Source organism: Schistocerca piceifrons, chromosome 4, assembly GCF_021461385.2.
Source record: "Schistocerca piceifrons isolate TAMUIC-IGC-003096 chromosome 4, iqSchPice1.1, whole genome shotgun sequence".
Lineage (NCBI taxonomy): Eukaryota > Metazoa > Arthropoda > Insecta > Orthoptera > Acrididae > Schistocerca > Schistocerca piceifrons.
In genome coordinates this window covers 302,990,687-303,004,966 of record NC_060141.1, presented here as the reverse complement: position 1 = coordinate 303,004,966, position 14,280 = coordinate 302,990,687, and the positions used below count along the sequence as shown (strand labels likewise).

The following is a 14,280-nucleotide window of genomic DNA, read 5'->3' as shown; positions in this document are numbered from 1 at the left end:
TGCAAGTTTGCATTTTATCCTCTCTACTTTAGCCGAAGTCGGTAATGTTGCTGCCTGAAAGTCAAAACATTAACTTCGTTTTATTTCACAATCTAATTACCTCACCTTCTGATTTCATCAAACGCTTCATTACCCTAGTTTTCTTAGACGTGCCGATATTTCTCTCGGCCCTACATAGCGAATCCGTGTTATGCCCTTACTGTGAGAGTAATTCAGTGTGTTGCCAATACCTAAGCTGATGTATGAATGTTAGCCTTCCCCAGTGCTGATTTTTGCCTGTCACCCATACTGCTTGTTGAATGAGACGGGCCCACAGCTGTTTCACGTGCTGAGGAATACTAGACTGGTAAGTCAACACATAGGCAATGTGTCGTTTTAGAAGTCACATTGCAACAGTTGAGGGGAAGCAATGCCTTTCCGCTGGTGGTATGACCTTAGTCTTTGTATTGTGTGTGTCGCATGCAAACAGTGAATTATTACAGTCTTCAGGTGTAGAGATATCCATGTCTGCACCTTCCCCCTGCGGGTCTGAGGGTTAGAATAGGCCTGAGGTATTCCTACCTATCGTAAGAGGCGGCTTAAAGGAGTCTCACACTTTTAGGCATTAGGAGTTCAGGTTCCATTCTATAGTTTGACTTGCCACTTCCAAAATTGTACAGAAGTGTGGGCCATATGGGGAAGGACGCCTTATGTGGTGCATGAGTGCCCTTAGATTAGAGCTCCTGCATCTCTTGTCATGGCTTTGCATCAGCACCTGAGATTTAACTATTTGGGTGAGGTCACTTTCTGGGTCACTTTCTGTTGTCTCCTGTCCTCTTTCGCTCCCATGACAATATTCGATTTCTCTGCACCCAATATCCAGCACAGTAGCCAGTCCGTTGTGGTGGGGCCGTCATGTATCCATTTGGTGGTAGCCCCCCTGACAACACAGGGATTGCACTGCTGATGCTTGAGCTGTAAACTTCCCACGTATGCCAAGGAGTAGATGCCTGTCTTCCTGGAGCATCAGGACTCCCAGCAACAGCCATCATGCCAGTTGGCACGTTCCTCCCATGGTGTAGCAATGGAGGGAAACGATTTAGGGTCATAGCTGTCGGCATTGTATTCTATCTTGCCCTTCTTAGAGACTGCTGGTGCCGTACCGTCACCAGCAAGAGACGACTTAGTTCACTTCATTGCAGGTCATCCGCCCTGATGCCACCCACTCTAATCAGGGGCTCTCCCCATGAACACCAACTGTTAAGCTTTACACCTGCTATCTGCATTGCCCTCCAAGAAACCTGGTTCGTGGCAATGCAGACCCCTGCCCTTCATGGCTATAGGGGATATTACAAGAACTGTAGTAACTATAATAGTGTCAGGTTGAGTTTGTGTCTATGTCCTGAACTCAGTGTGCAGTGAACCTGTGCCCCTTCAAACCCCTCTTAAAGCTGTGGCTGTCAGGATAAGGAAGACACAGGAAATAACTGTCTGCAATGTATATCTTCCTCCACATTGTGCGGTACCCCTAAACGCATTGGCTGCACTGATTGACCAACTCTCTGAACTTTTCCTACTTTTGGGAGATTTTAACGACCATAACACCTTGTGGGGTGGCAAAGTTCTTACTGTCTCTTAAATACTGGGACCGCCACACATTTCAGTGCGGCACATGACATATTCAGACATTGATCTCTCGGATTGCAGTCCTGGCGTTCTCCCATCTATCCACTGGAGAGCACATGACGATCTCTATGGTAGTGACCACTTCCTCATCTTCCTGCCACTCCCCCCGCGTCATGTCCACGGACACCTGCCCAGATGGGCTTTAAAAAAGGCAGACTCAGAAACATTCATCTGTCTCCATTGAATCTCCCCCACACGGTAGCATCGATGTGGTGGTTGAGAAGGAAAACGCGATCCCTCGTTCTTTAGGTTGCCCCCGGCGAAAGACAGTCCCTTAGTGGTCGCCAGAAGTCGCTACTGCAATTAAGGAGCGTCAGCGAGCTGTATAGCGGCATAAGTGGAACCCTTCCCTGGAGCACCTCATAGCCTTTAAACAGTTCCGTGCCCGCGCTCGCCAGCTTATCAAAAGGCGGAAACAGGAGTGTTGGGAGAGGTACATATCGACCACTGGGTGCCATACGTCACCTTCCTAAGTCTGGGCAAAGATCAAACGAGTTTTTTTGTTAACAGACCCCCAACTGGTGTTCCTGGCGTTAACATAAATGGCGTGTTATCTACCGATGCAAACGCGATTGCCAAGCACTTTGCTGAGCACTATGCTCGCCCCTCTGCGTCAGAGAATTACCCCCAGTCTTTCGCACTCTCAAATGGCGGATGGAAGAGAAGTCCTCTCGTTCACTGCACGCCACAGTGAACCTTATAACTTCCCATTTACAGAGTGGGAGCTCCTCATTGCCCTTGCACATTGTCCTGACACAGCTCCTGGCTCAGATCGGATCCACAGTCAGATGATTAAACATCTCTCATCTGATTACAAGCAACATTGCCTCGTAATCTTCAACCGGATTTGGTGCGATGGCGTCTTTCCATTGTGATGGCGGCAGAGCACATCATACCAGTGCTCAAACTTAGCAAAAACCGGCTTCATGTGGATAGCTATCAGCCCATCAGCCTCACCAACGTTTCTGGTAAGCTGCTGGAACGTATGGTGTGTCGGCAGTTGGGTTGGGTCCTAGAGTCACATGGCCCACTGGCTCCATGTCAGGGTGGCTTCCACCAGGGTCGCTCTACCACAGATAATCTTGTGTCCCTCAAGTCTGCCATCCGAACAGACTTTTCCAGACGCCAGCAGTTGGCTGCCGTCTTTTTTGATTTACGAAAAGCATATGACACCACCTGGTGACATTATATTCTTGCCACATTATACGAGTGGGGTCTCAGAGGCCCACTCCCTATTTTTATCCAAAATTTCCTGTCGCTTCGTACTTTCCGTGTCCACATTGGTGCCTCCCGTAATTCCCCCAATATTCGGGAGAATTGGGTCCCGCAGGGCTCTGTATTGAGTGTATCTCTATTTTTAGTGGCCATTAACGGTCTAGCAGCAGCTGTAGGGCCGTCCATCTCGCCCTCTGTATGCAGACGACTTCTGCATTTCGTACTGCTCCACCAGTACTGGTGTTGCTGAGGGGCGCCTACAGGGGGCCATCCACAAGGCGCAGTCATGAGCTCTAGCCCATGGATTTCAGTTTTCGACCACAAAGTCGTGTGTTATGCCCTTCTATCGGCGTCGTCCCACACATCCAGAACCGGAACTTACTGACGATCCCCTCACTGTAGTGTAGACGTATCCATTTTTAGGACTGGTTTTCGACTCTCGATTGACTTGGGTTCCTCACCTTCATCAGCTTAAGCGGAAGTGCTGGCGGCACCTCAGTGTCCTCTGCTGCCTGAGAAACACCAACGGGGGTGAAAATAGCACTGCACTGTTGCATCTATACAGAGCCCTTGTTCAATCCTGGCTTGACCATGGGAGTCTGGTTTGTGGTTCGGCGGCGCCCTCAGCATTGCGGTTACTCAGCCCAGTGCACCACTGTGGCGTTCGACTAGCGACGGGACTTTTAGGATGAGTCCAGTGACAAGAATTCATGCGGAGGCTGGAGTTCCTCCATTGCAGGTCAGGCATGCACAACTGCTTGCACACGTTCGTAGTTCTCCTGCGCATCCAGATTACCATCTTATTTTCCCACCCACGGCAGTTCATCTCCTGCGTCGGCGGCCTAGGTCAGGGCTTACAATTGCAGATCGCGTCCGATAACTTCTATCTGAACTGGAGTCCTTGCCTTTACCACCTATACTCGAGGTCCAGTCGCATGGCCCAAAGGACTCAGTTCACCCTGCGGCTCTCTGCTGTCACTTCATCTCGGTTCTTGAAATGTACCGATGCCATGAAGTGATTTATACACTGACGGCTCGATGGCTGACGGTCACGTCAGCTTTGCGTGAGTCCATGGAGGACATACTGAACAGCATTCCTTGCCTGATGGCTGCAGTGTTTTCACTCCAGCGTTGGTGGCTATATCTCGTGCTCTTGAGCACATCCGTTCATCCCCTGGGGAGCCGTTTCTTCTGTGTACCGACTCCTTGAGCAGCCTACAAGCTATCGACCAGTGCTACCATCGTCATCCATTGGTAGCGATCATCCAGGAGTCCATCTATGCCATTCCAATAACTGACCTGCATTTGATTCTACGTCAGCAGGGTTTTCGGCTTTGGGAGATGGGATGGCATAGCCTCAGTAAGCACGACAAACTGCGTGTCATTAAAGGAGACTACAAATGTGTGGCAGTCCTCCATGCAGACCTCTCACAGGGACTCTGTGGTTCTCTGCCTGCTCCACATTGGCCACGCTTGGGTGACACACGGTTACCTCCTGCGCCTTGAAGACCTGCCTCAGCGTCGATGCGGTGCCTGGTTGACAGTGGCCCATATTCTGGTGCACTGTCCCACTTTGACTGCCCTGTGACGAAATCTTTGGTTACCAGACTTGTAGCCGCTAATTTTATCTGACAACGCCTCATAAGCTGATTTAGTTTTACGTTTTATTCGTGAGGGTGGGTTTTATCATTTGATCTAAATTTTAGCAAATGTCCTTTGTCCCACTGTGTCCTCCACCCTAGTGCTTTTAGGATGGAGGTTTTAATGTGTTGCAGAGTGGCTGGTTTCTCCTTTTTATTCTCATGGTCAGCCAGCCATGGTAATTGTATTGTATTTTCTGTGGTTTTCTTCTCCCCTATTTTCCATTTGTTTGTTGCCCTTCCGTTCTTGTGGTTTTCCTGTCTCTCCATTTTGTGTTGCCAGTCTTGCTTATTTTATTCTCAGCCTTGTGGGATTGTTTTATTCAGAACAAAGGAGCAACGACCTAGCAGTTTGGTTCCTTCCCCCCTCTTTTAAACCAACTAACCAACCAAGTCTGCACCTGGGATGAAGAATTTGGAAACTGAGACAAGGCTGCTGTTCCAGGAGAAAAACTGATTAAGCTGGATTAAAAACAAAGAAAATCAGATATTTGTTTTCGTTTGTCTTGGTTGCTGTTGGCGTACTAGTCTCATTCTGACGGCGTCGACGCCCACCCACAATGACTGCATCACATTCTTCTCTAATGATGTTGGGTTTACAGACTGTGGGCTACAGTGAACACCGATGAACTCGTGACTGTACCATTCTGGGCTTCAAGCTCTTACGTAATGCCGTCGTATGTGTTGGGTCTGCATGCATCTGAAGCACTGACAAAGAAAAATCGTATCTAGATCACTAAACCCCAACAAGAAATAACCTCACCATCCTACTAGTTCTGTCAGTTAATCTCCGCTGGAGTTAACACTTGTCCAATTACAACTGGGATTTTAATAATTCAAAAAACAAAACTAATAAAATATGTTAAGGACAAGTCAAATGTGCAGTGGTATGTGTTGCAGCAGCATCATCCTCAAAGCTGAATGAGGTCTTACTTCATACAAATTTGCATTAAAAATTGTCACCAAACTGATGCCTGCCATAAATATAATGTGCAAACATTCCACATAGAAAGAATTGTATTGGCTATGATGCACGAATTACCTAACCTATAGGCATCTCAATGCTTCCAACCATACATTTCCTTTAATGATGAGGATAGTCATACAAACAAGCTTTTAAGGATATTTCTAAGTAAATTCACATTGTGGATTGGTGTTTGTAGTAAAGATACTATTGTCCATAGTCTCTCCCATAAAAAGAATAAAATCTTATGGAAACTTGTGAAGTGAAACAAAGCATCAGACGTTTTACACTTCATAATACAAGCTGTTATTTTTTTTTTTTTTACACAGGTCATCCCAAAATGCGACTGTATATTTCTCACGGAGGTATGATGGGAACAATAGAAGCCATTTACAGCGGGGTACCTATGATAGGCATTCCGCTGTTCGGGGACCAGCCTTCTAACGTAATGATGTGTGTGAGAAGGGGCGTCGCACGTCTGCTCCGCTTTCACGAAATATCGAAACAGTCGCTATTGCAGAACATAAGAGAGGTGATTAACGACCCTAGGTAAGTTAATACTTTGCGTTTTTAAGGATGTGTGGCAGTTATTCTGCTTATTAGTAAGAGAGGAAACATAGGTGAACGAGAATACGCTCACAGCATTAATATTTAGCTTAAGGCGCCAATTCAAGTGTAATATAATGGCTGGAAGGCTTTTTAGTCAGCTTCTTCGAAAGATGCGTTTTACATTGTTAAACTGTTAGTAAATTCATAAATACTTGTTTTTTTTAAGTCTCGTAGAAAAGACCTATAATAAATATCGGTGCCGGCCGCTGTGGCCGAGCGGTTCTAGGCGCTTCAGTCCGGAACCATGCTGCTGCTACAGTCGCAGGTTCAAATCCTGCCTCGGGCGTGGATGTGTGATGTCCTTACTTTAGTTAGATTTAAGTGACCTCAGATGTTAAGTCCCATAGTGCTTAGAGCCATTTGAGCCATTTGAACCAAATATCGGCAACAATCCTTAATAACAGGTTGATTAATTCGGTGAGATAAACTAACAAAGGAAGTTATTACTATATGGCCGCCTATTAAGGCAGAATTCAGTTCTCCATGATGTCCTGTTGTGATGACCTCAACCCACAGGAAAAATACACTCCTGGAAATGGAAAAAAGAACACATTGACACCGGTGTGTCAGACCCACCATACTTGCTCCGGACACTGCGAGAGGGCTGTACAAGCAATGATCACACGCACGGCACAGCGGACACACCAGGAACCGCGGTGTTGGCCGTCGAATGGCGCTAGCTGCGCAGCATTTGTGCACCGCCGCCGTCAGTGTCAGCCAGTTTGCCGTGGCGTACGGAGCTCCATCGCAGTCTTTAACACTGGTAGCATGCCGCGACAGCGTGGACGTGAACCGTATGTGCAGTTGACGGACTTTGAGCGAGGGCATATAGTGGGCATGCGGGAGGCCGGGTGGACGTACCGCCGAATTGCTCAACACGTGGGGCGTGAGGTCTCCACAGTACATCGATGTTGTCGCCAGTGGTCGGCGGAAGGTGCACGTGCCCGTCGACTTGGGACCGGACCGCAGCGACGCACGGATGCACGCCAAGACCGTAGGATCCTACGCAGTGCCGTAGGGGACCGCACCGCCATTTCCCAGCAAATTAGGGACACTGCTGCTCCTGGGGTATCGGCGAGGACCATTCGCAACCGTCTCCATGAAGCTGGGCTACGGTCCCGCACACCGTTAGGCCGTCTTCCGCTCACGCCCCAACATCGTGCAGCCCGCCTCCAATGGTGTCGCGACAGGAATGAATGGAGGGACGAATGGAGACGTGTCGTCTTCAGCGATGAGAGTCGCTTCTGCCTTGGTGCCAATGATGGTCGTATGCGTGTTTGGCGCCGTGCAGGTGAGCGCCACAATCAGGACTGCATACGACCGAGGCACACAGGGCCAACACCCGGCATCATGGTGTGGGGAGCGATCTCCTACACTGGCCGTACACCACTGGTGATCGTCGAGGGGACACTGAATAGTGCACGGTACATCCAAACCGTCATCGAACCCATCGTTCTACCATCCCTAGACCGGCAAGGGAACTTGCTGTTCCAACAGGACACTGCACGTCCGCATGTATCCCGTGCCACCCAACGTGCTCTAGAAGGTGTAAGTCAACTACCCTGGCCAGCAAGATCTCCGGATCTGTCCCCCATTGAGCATGTTTGGGACTGGATGAAGCGTCGTCTCACGCGGTCTGCACGTCCAGCACGAACGCTGGTCCAACTGAGGCGCCAGGTGGAAATGGCATGGCAAGCCGTTCCACAGGACTACATCCAGCATCTCTACGATCGTCTCCATGGGAGAATAGCAGCCTGCATTGCTGCGAAAGGTGGATATACACTGTACTAGTGCCGACATTGTGCATGCTCTGTTGCCTGTGTCTATGTGCCTGTGGTTCTGTCAGTGTGATCATGTGATGTATCTGACCCCAGGAATGTGTCAATAAAGTTTCCCCTTCCTGGGACAATGAATTCACGGTGTTCTTATTTCAATTTCCAGGAGTGTAATTATCAAAATATGAACTGTGAAGTCATCCAAAATTCTAGTTGGAAAACCACACTCTTTGTTATACTTCTCAGTTGGTCACGATCCCACTTTATGAACTGAAAACTCTAATATTCACGAAAAACTACCCTGAAATTAACCTGAACCGAAAAATTGTGTATATATTCTCTGAAACTTCAAAGACATCTAAGACAATATCTGAAAGGAATTAGAAAAAGTGACTATTTCGTGAATCACACACAATACTGTTAATAATTGCATTAACACTGGGGGGTTTCACCATACATCTACCCACTTTCGAGTATACCCAGTGTCTCTTAATACTACGACTCGTAGCAATACAATATCAAAAACTTTTATTACTGGGTAAACAGTCCCTACGTGATTCGTCAGCTAACATTTATAATTCCCGCTCACGTCAGGAAATGCACCAATACGGGAATAGCAGCTTTTACGTTATTGGTCAGAACGCAAGCAATTATGGCGGTAGCCGTAATTTTCGCCCGACGCCATATTTCGCGACAAAATACTCTTATGAGTCACTGTCATATATCTAGTCTCATAACAATACATAAAACTACTTAAAATAACTACAATAATTTTGACATGCAAGGAGAATTAGTTCTAATGTGAGGAAGTAGTTTATATTTACTGGTGTTTCAACAATGACTACCAGGCAACTTTTAATTCACTGATTGTAATTTTATTTTCGTTAGCAGAAAGCAAACATCAACTAAACAATTAATTTGAATAGAATCTGTAATTCTTATACTTTTAATAGAGAAAGTAAGTTTCTAGGTCAGGGGATAGCGTTCCGCGAAATCTCTTAACTTTTTGTTGCATACGAAGAGTTGCGTTGGGCAGCACGATGTCAGCGGGTTACAATGATGAGAGCAGTTCCGCTGGTTAATCTTCTCCGTCGAAAAGCAAACAAAGTTCCGGCACAGCTGTATCATTAACCCCGTGGTAATTAACAAACCACAAGACTCCAGTATACGACCGTTGTTGACATGTCCTCTTTTTCAAAGTACATTACGTAACATCGCTCGTTTTTACACTTTATGCACTGTCCGTGACGCTGTCGTCCATAATTGCACAGTTCGTCACATTCATATAGTCTTAGCCACAAATACACAGTTCATAGAATTGTTTTTGTGTGTGAAACACACCGTAAACAATGTCCACTGTGTTCACGCATTTCGAACTTCGACGTCACTGAAAGACATTTATATTGCACAGCTAATTAACGACTTCACTTTCACGGCTTGATAGAATGTGATAGAAAACAGTTCCACCGCCCGAAACCAATACCAGCAAAGTTCATTCGCATAAAAGCACTGTTCGTGTCGGCCACAACAAAGTATTGTTAGCGGCACTTTCACAGTCCGGTTTATTTGCTCTTAAAGTTCGCTGGCGATGGCATTACATACCGCAGTGGTAAAGAGAATTAACAATCTGATAGTTCGGCATCACTGTCCATACAATTACGTATTCTTTTCATAAAACACAGTACTATTTTCCCGCGCACGCTTCAGACACACCATCCACCATTCCCTCTACTACACATCCACCTTTCGACTATCGATATCACTATCGCTGTCCCCTGTCTATAGATGTTATATCGTTATCGTAAATTACATAAATCTTTACAAATGTTATTAACTGCATTTTTCACAATTAATAATATTCCAAAAGAGAACTTTACCACAGGTACAAAGCAAGAAACATATTTATCCATTGGCAAACGAAATAATCACAATTACATCTTTACATTTAAAAACCACAGTAGAATGTTACATAATCACAATTAGAAATGCCCATATGAACAAAAGAAAAAGAATAGAAATCTAAAGAAAATCACAAACGCAAAATTTTATATGCGTAATTAGCAATGCCTTCACACTGTGAAACTGTTTGTTCTTTGCGATTTCCTGTGACAACGTTTGCTCCTGCCAAACACCATATTTAGTTCTCTGCTCAACTACATTTTGACACAGAAATAATTTATTACCCAATATACATTGAAAAATTGTGCTTTTGATTTAAACCTTCCTGAAACATAGTTTCTAATACATTGTTCATTCTGAATGTGTTTAAGTCTCTGTTCAGTAACGTTAGCGATCCTTAGTTTTTTATTGTTCGTTGTTGTAGAGATTGAATATTTGTCTCTTATCTACGATAATATTCGAAGCAGAAGAAATTAATTAATATTCGTGCTGCGGTCAGATGTTTATTCCTGTCTGCTAACAGAACCAGCATAATCACAATTAGTACAAGTGAATCATTGTTGCGCTTGGCATTTCAAGTTTAGTGTGTTGATTATGCGTAATTAACGTCCCACATCATTTCCCTGTCAAAGAGCGAGGAGTGGTGGAATTGTTACTGTTCAGAGACGATTGTTTTACTGGTTAAAATTGGAATCGGAGAACAAAAATAAAAGTAAAATAAGAGATCATTCAAAAATAGTCTGGTATATTAAATTTGAACTACAGTGAAAGGTTTATAAATACTAGTACAAAACACATGAATATATCAGAACATTTTCAAATGTAGATAGCATGCAGGGCGACCGTTTCTCACATCAACTGGATAAGTTTGAACAGTGGAACAACTTCTGCGATGCGATTTCAGCAACGACAAACATATCTCTAATAAACACATGTTAAAAACTTGTTTTTGAAGCTAAATGTATGTACCACAGTGCAGTAATTTAGCGGATGACATTAGCTTTTGTAACACTCATATCTGGACTTACTCTAAACCTCATGCTGTGGTGGTTACAGTCGATAACTACTATTTCAGTTTCAGTATATATATTGGGGATAATTGTGATTACTGCACAGGCAAAGTGTACTTGTTCCTTGGAAAACACAACATCGCCTGCTTCAAAAAATTTAACGTTACGAAAGGGTTGTGTGTAAACTATATTAGTGCTGCAGCCCACAATTCCTTCCTTGTATGCTGGATAGGATAATGTGGCCCAGTTATTTGGTCTGCTCTCTGAACCTTTCTTTAAAACTTCTTAAATTCCTTCGTTTTTGGTCTAACATTAAATAATCTTGAAACATCCTTACAAATTTTGCTAAACCATGACTCTAACCTGGGACCTTGATCTTTCGCAGGCAAGTTCTCCACCAACTGAGTTGTCCAAGCATGGCTCACCACCCAACCTCAGGGCTTTCAGTCAGCACCTCATCTCCTATCTTCTAAACTTCACATCCCATCTTCTGAAATACACAGTTCTCCTGCACTATTTGTTGGACCATCACTCCTGGAAGAAAGCATGTTGTGGTGTGTCATGGCTTAGCTACAGCCTGGACGATGGTTTCCCACACTTGACAGTGAAAGGTAAAGGTCTCAGGTTAGAGGCCTGGTCCAGCACCCAGTTTTACCCCGTCACGAAGTTTCACGTCAGCACATACTACGCTCAGAGGGAAAATTATGGTTTAATAATCTTGTTTATTCCTTATATTGCAATGTACCCTCCCAATGTAACCATTCAAAATATTTGTGTGGTGCTGATGATTAGCTTTCATATACGTGTCCATAAATGATCTTCAGTAAGCAGTCTTTGTATTAATGAAATCCTCAATACCAACATAAGATTTAGCTCAAAAAGTACGTCTGATCGAAAGTTTTCTCCCCAAATGCATCTCAGAATAATTCGATGACTAGACAAATTTATCATGATTCTCAAACATTTTAATGTGCTCGACGCAAGCCATTGTGTATGGCGGAAGGTCTTTTATAGCATGCTTGTGAACTTCCTATTCGATTTCATTCGCATGTTGCGTTTAAGGGTGGGGGGGGGGGGGGCGGTGAAAATGCCTTTCCTTTCCCCTAGTGGGTACTGTCTTTCATGAAAACCTACGTGGTATATGTTAGTGGCAGCGGAATGACAGCACAGTCCTCCTCAGATATAGGTTCCCTACCCAACAGACTTTCACAAGAACCACTAACACCTCTTCCCGAATTACCCATTTAAATTCCCCAAGATTTTCTGTTGCTTTATGGGCTATTTCGACTCTTTACGATCTTACAAGGCCCTCTCAGAATTCAGTCTGTGCCTGTCATGCACACATAATGACTCCAAAAGCCAGAGCAATGCTCTATAATAATTAGTCACAATAGTGGCTAGTGTAAAACTATGCAGATGCACTACATTTTCCCAGATTTTTTTTCAAAGTGTCTTTAATTCGCTTCCTAATACTGATTTTGCGTGCTCACCGCCCTCCACACTGCGGGATGTTCCCCATCAATCTTTTAGTCGCATTATCTTTGTAATAAGCATTCTCGCATTTACAGAGCTGTCAACATGACACAAAGTGGAAATTTTGTTAGACTGTCTGCTTTTCCTTAAAACTGCGCTAAAACAATACCTCCCTGAGTCCTGTTAAGTTTAGTTGTGGCACATCCAATGTTAGTTTAGTTTCTGTGGCACATTCGCTATCTAGTATCACACACTAATTGCAGTTAGCCAAATATTCATCAAACCAATCTTATACTTGGGAATGTGCTCGATATATGCGTATCTTAGTAATACAGTGTAGTATAGTGTTTGACTTCTCTAAAAGAAATATATCAGTTAAACTACAGTAGAGATCATCCAATTGCCATACATACATGTACATAAAGAACCTTACTCATCAATCTGAAATTGTTTTATGTCTCACAGGTATAAGCAAAGGGCTGTAAAGCTGTCACAGGTGTACAAGGACAGGCCCATGAGTCCTCGGGAAGCTGTTGTCTACTGGTCAGAGTACGTCATCCGACACAAGGGAGCCAGGCACCTGCGCTCCGCTGCCCTCGATCTGCAGTGGTACCAACTGCTGCTACTGGATGTTCTGGCCGTCGTCTTCGTCGGTGTAGTGGCAGTCGTAGTCGTGGGTGTTAGTCTTCTGCAGCTAGTCTTGCGAAAATTTGGGCTACTGAGAAAGGAGTCGTTGGCAGATCCTTCACTGCAGAAGAAAGAGCAGTAGTTTCGGCTGCCCTACTTGACGATTCAGTAGCTTCATCGTATTCTAAACTGAAAGGAACTTGTTAACAGAATGACGGACTGGGATATTACGTTCTACTAGGATTAGCGTTTAAACATATTTTAGTAGATAACGTGGCTCAAATTTGTGAACAGCTTGGATTGGTGGAATGAGTGAGACAAAACACTGGGGTATACTCTAGCTATGAAAAACCACTTGACTCAACAGGTCTAGCATTTTGGGAAAAGTGGTAGCTTTCCAAAGACCATCAAATATCGCCGTTTCCTGTTTCATAAACGTACCTAGCATTACTGTGTAGAATGTAAGGTATATGATATCGAAAGGCAAAGATAAATCCAAAATTTCAAGTAGTTATATTCAAGAAACCGTTTATAAGTTGCATGTGGATGACAGTCATTTTGGGGCATTGTATACTCTTATGTCTTCCACCTGCTAATGTGACAGTTATCGTTCTTGCTGCCATGCACATTACAGGTGTTTGTCACAGTGCAGTGATGGGAGAAATAAAACGTGTTTCTAAGAGCAGATAGTAATGGTGTAGACAGAACGAAGCTGACAGCTAAGTGAAAACGTTAAGTAACATTTCTCGCACAACTTTCAGCATGGTAACAACCGTCATGTGACGATTTTACACTCCCTTGATATTTTAGAAGAGACTCTAAATTTCAAGAGGAGAAGGTTTATGCAAGTATCTCCTCTTGGTGTTCGAAGACTTCCAGTTATGACCGTACTGTCACTGTAATACAGCAAACTGCACTGTCATCGCTTTTTCGGAGGGTACTGAAATAATGTAATCAGTTGGCAAAGTATAATACACTAACGCTGTACTTGCAAGATGCAGTTGTTCCACGTTATCAATAGTCACAACTCACTACTCGAGTCTAATCTTTCCATTTAGTTCAGCTAAACTAGTAATATACGATATTTATACTAGAAAAATGTTTCGAAACTACAGTCTGAAAAGTGTTGTAAATATTCATAAATATGTAACGTTTTCATAATTGTTTCAACGGTAATAAATTTTCGAATTTTTTGTTCATTCAGTTGCCCTTCTAGTTAAAATCCTTGAATATCTTGCGACAAACTATATTCTTGTCAACTTAAACACATCCGCACTTTCTGGCTTCAAAATTTCACAAAATAGTAATTACCAAGAAATGGCACGGCGCTGCGCACGTCCATAGAGAATAAAAACGATCCTAAACTGCAATGTGTTAAATTATATTTCCGCTGATGTTGCGTC

At 44.2% G+C, this 14,280-nt stretch overlaps 1 protein-coding gene across 1 annotated transcript in view; it reads left to right on the top strand.

Moving 5' to 3' along the window:
- Positions 1 to 13,921, top strand: part of LOC124795807 (UDP-glycosyltransferase UGT5-like) — a 38,267-nt gene extending 24,346 nt beyond the window's left edge. Inside the window, exons 3-4 of the mRNA XM_047259888.1 lie at positions 5,814 to 6,033; positions 12,716 to 13,921. Coding sequence (XP_047115844.1) covers positions 5,814 to 6,033; positions 12,716 to 13,019 — 524 coding nt within the window. The 3' untranslated portion in view covers positions 13,020 to 13,921. The remainder of the gene's footprint in view (positions 1 to 5,813; positions 6,034 to 12,715) is intronic.
- Positions 13,922 to 14,280: the final 359 nt, after the last annotated feature.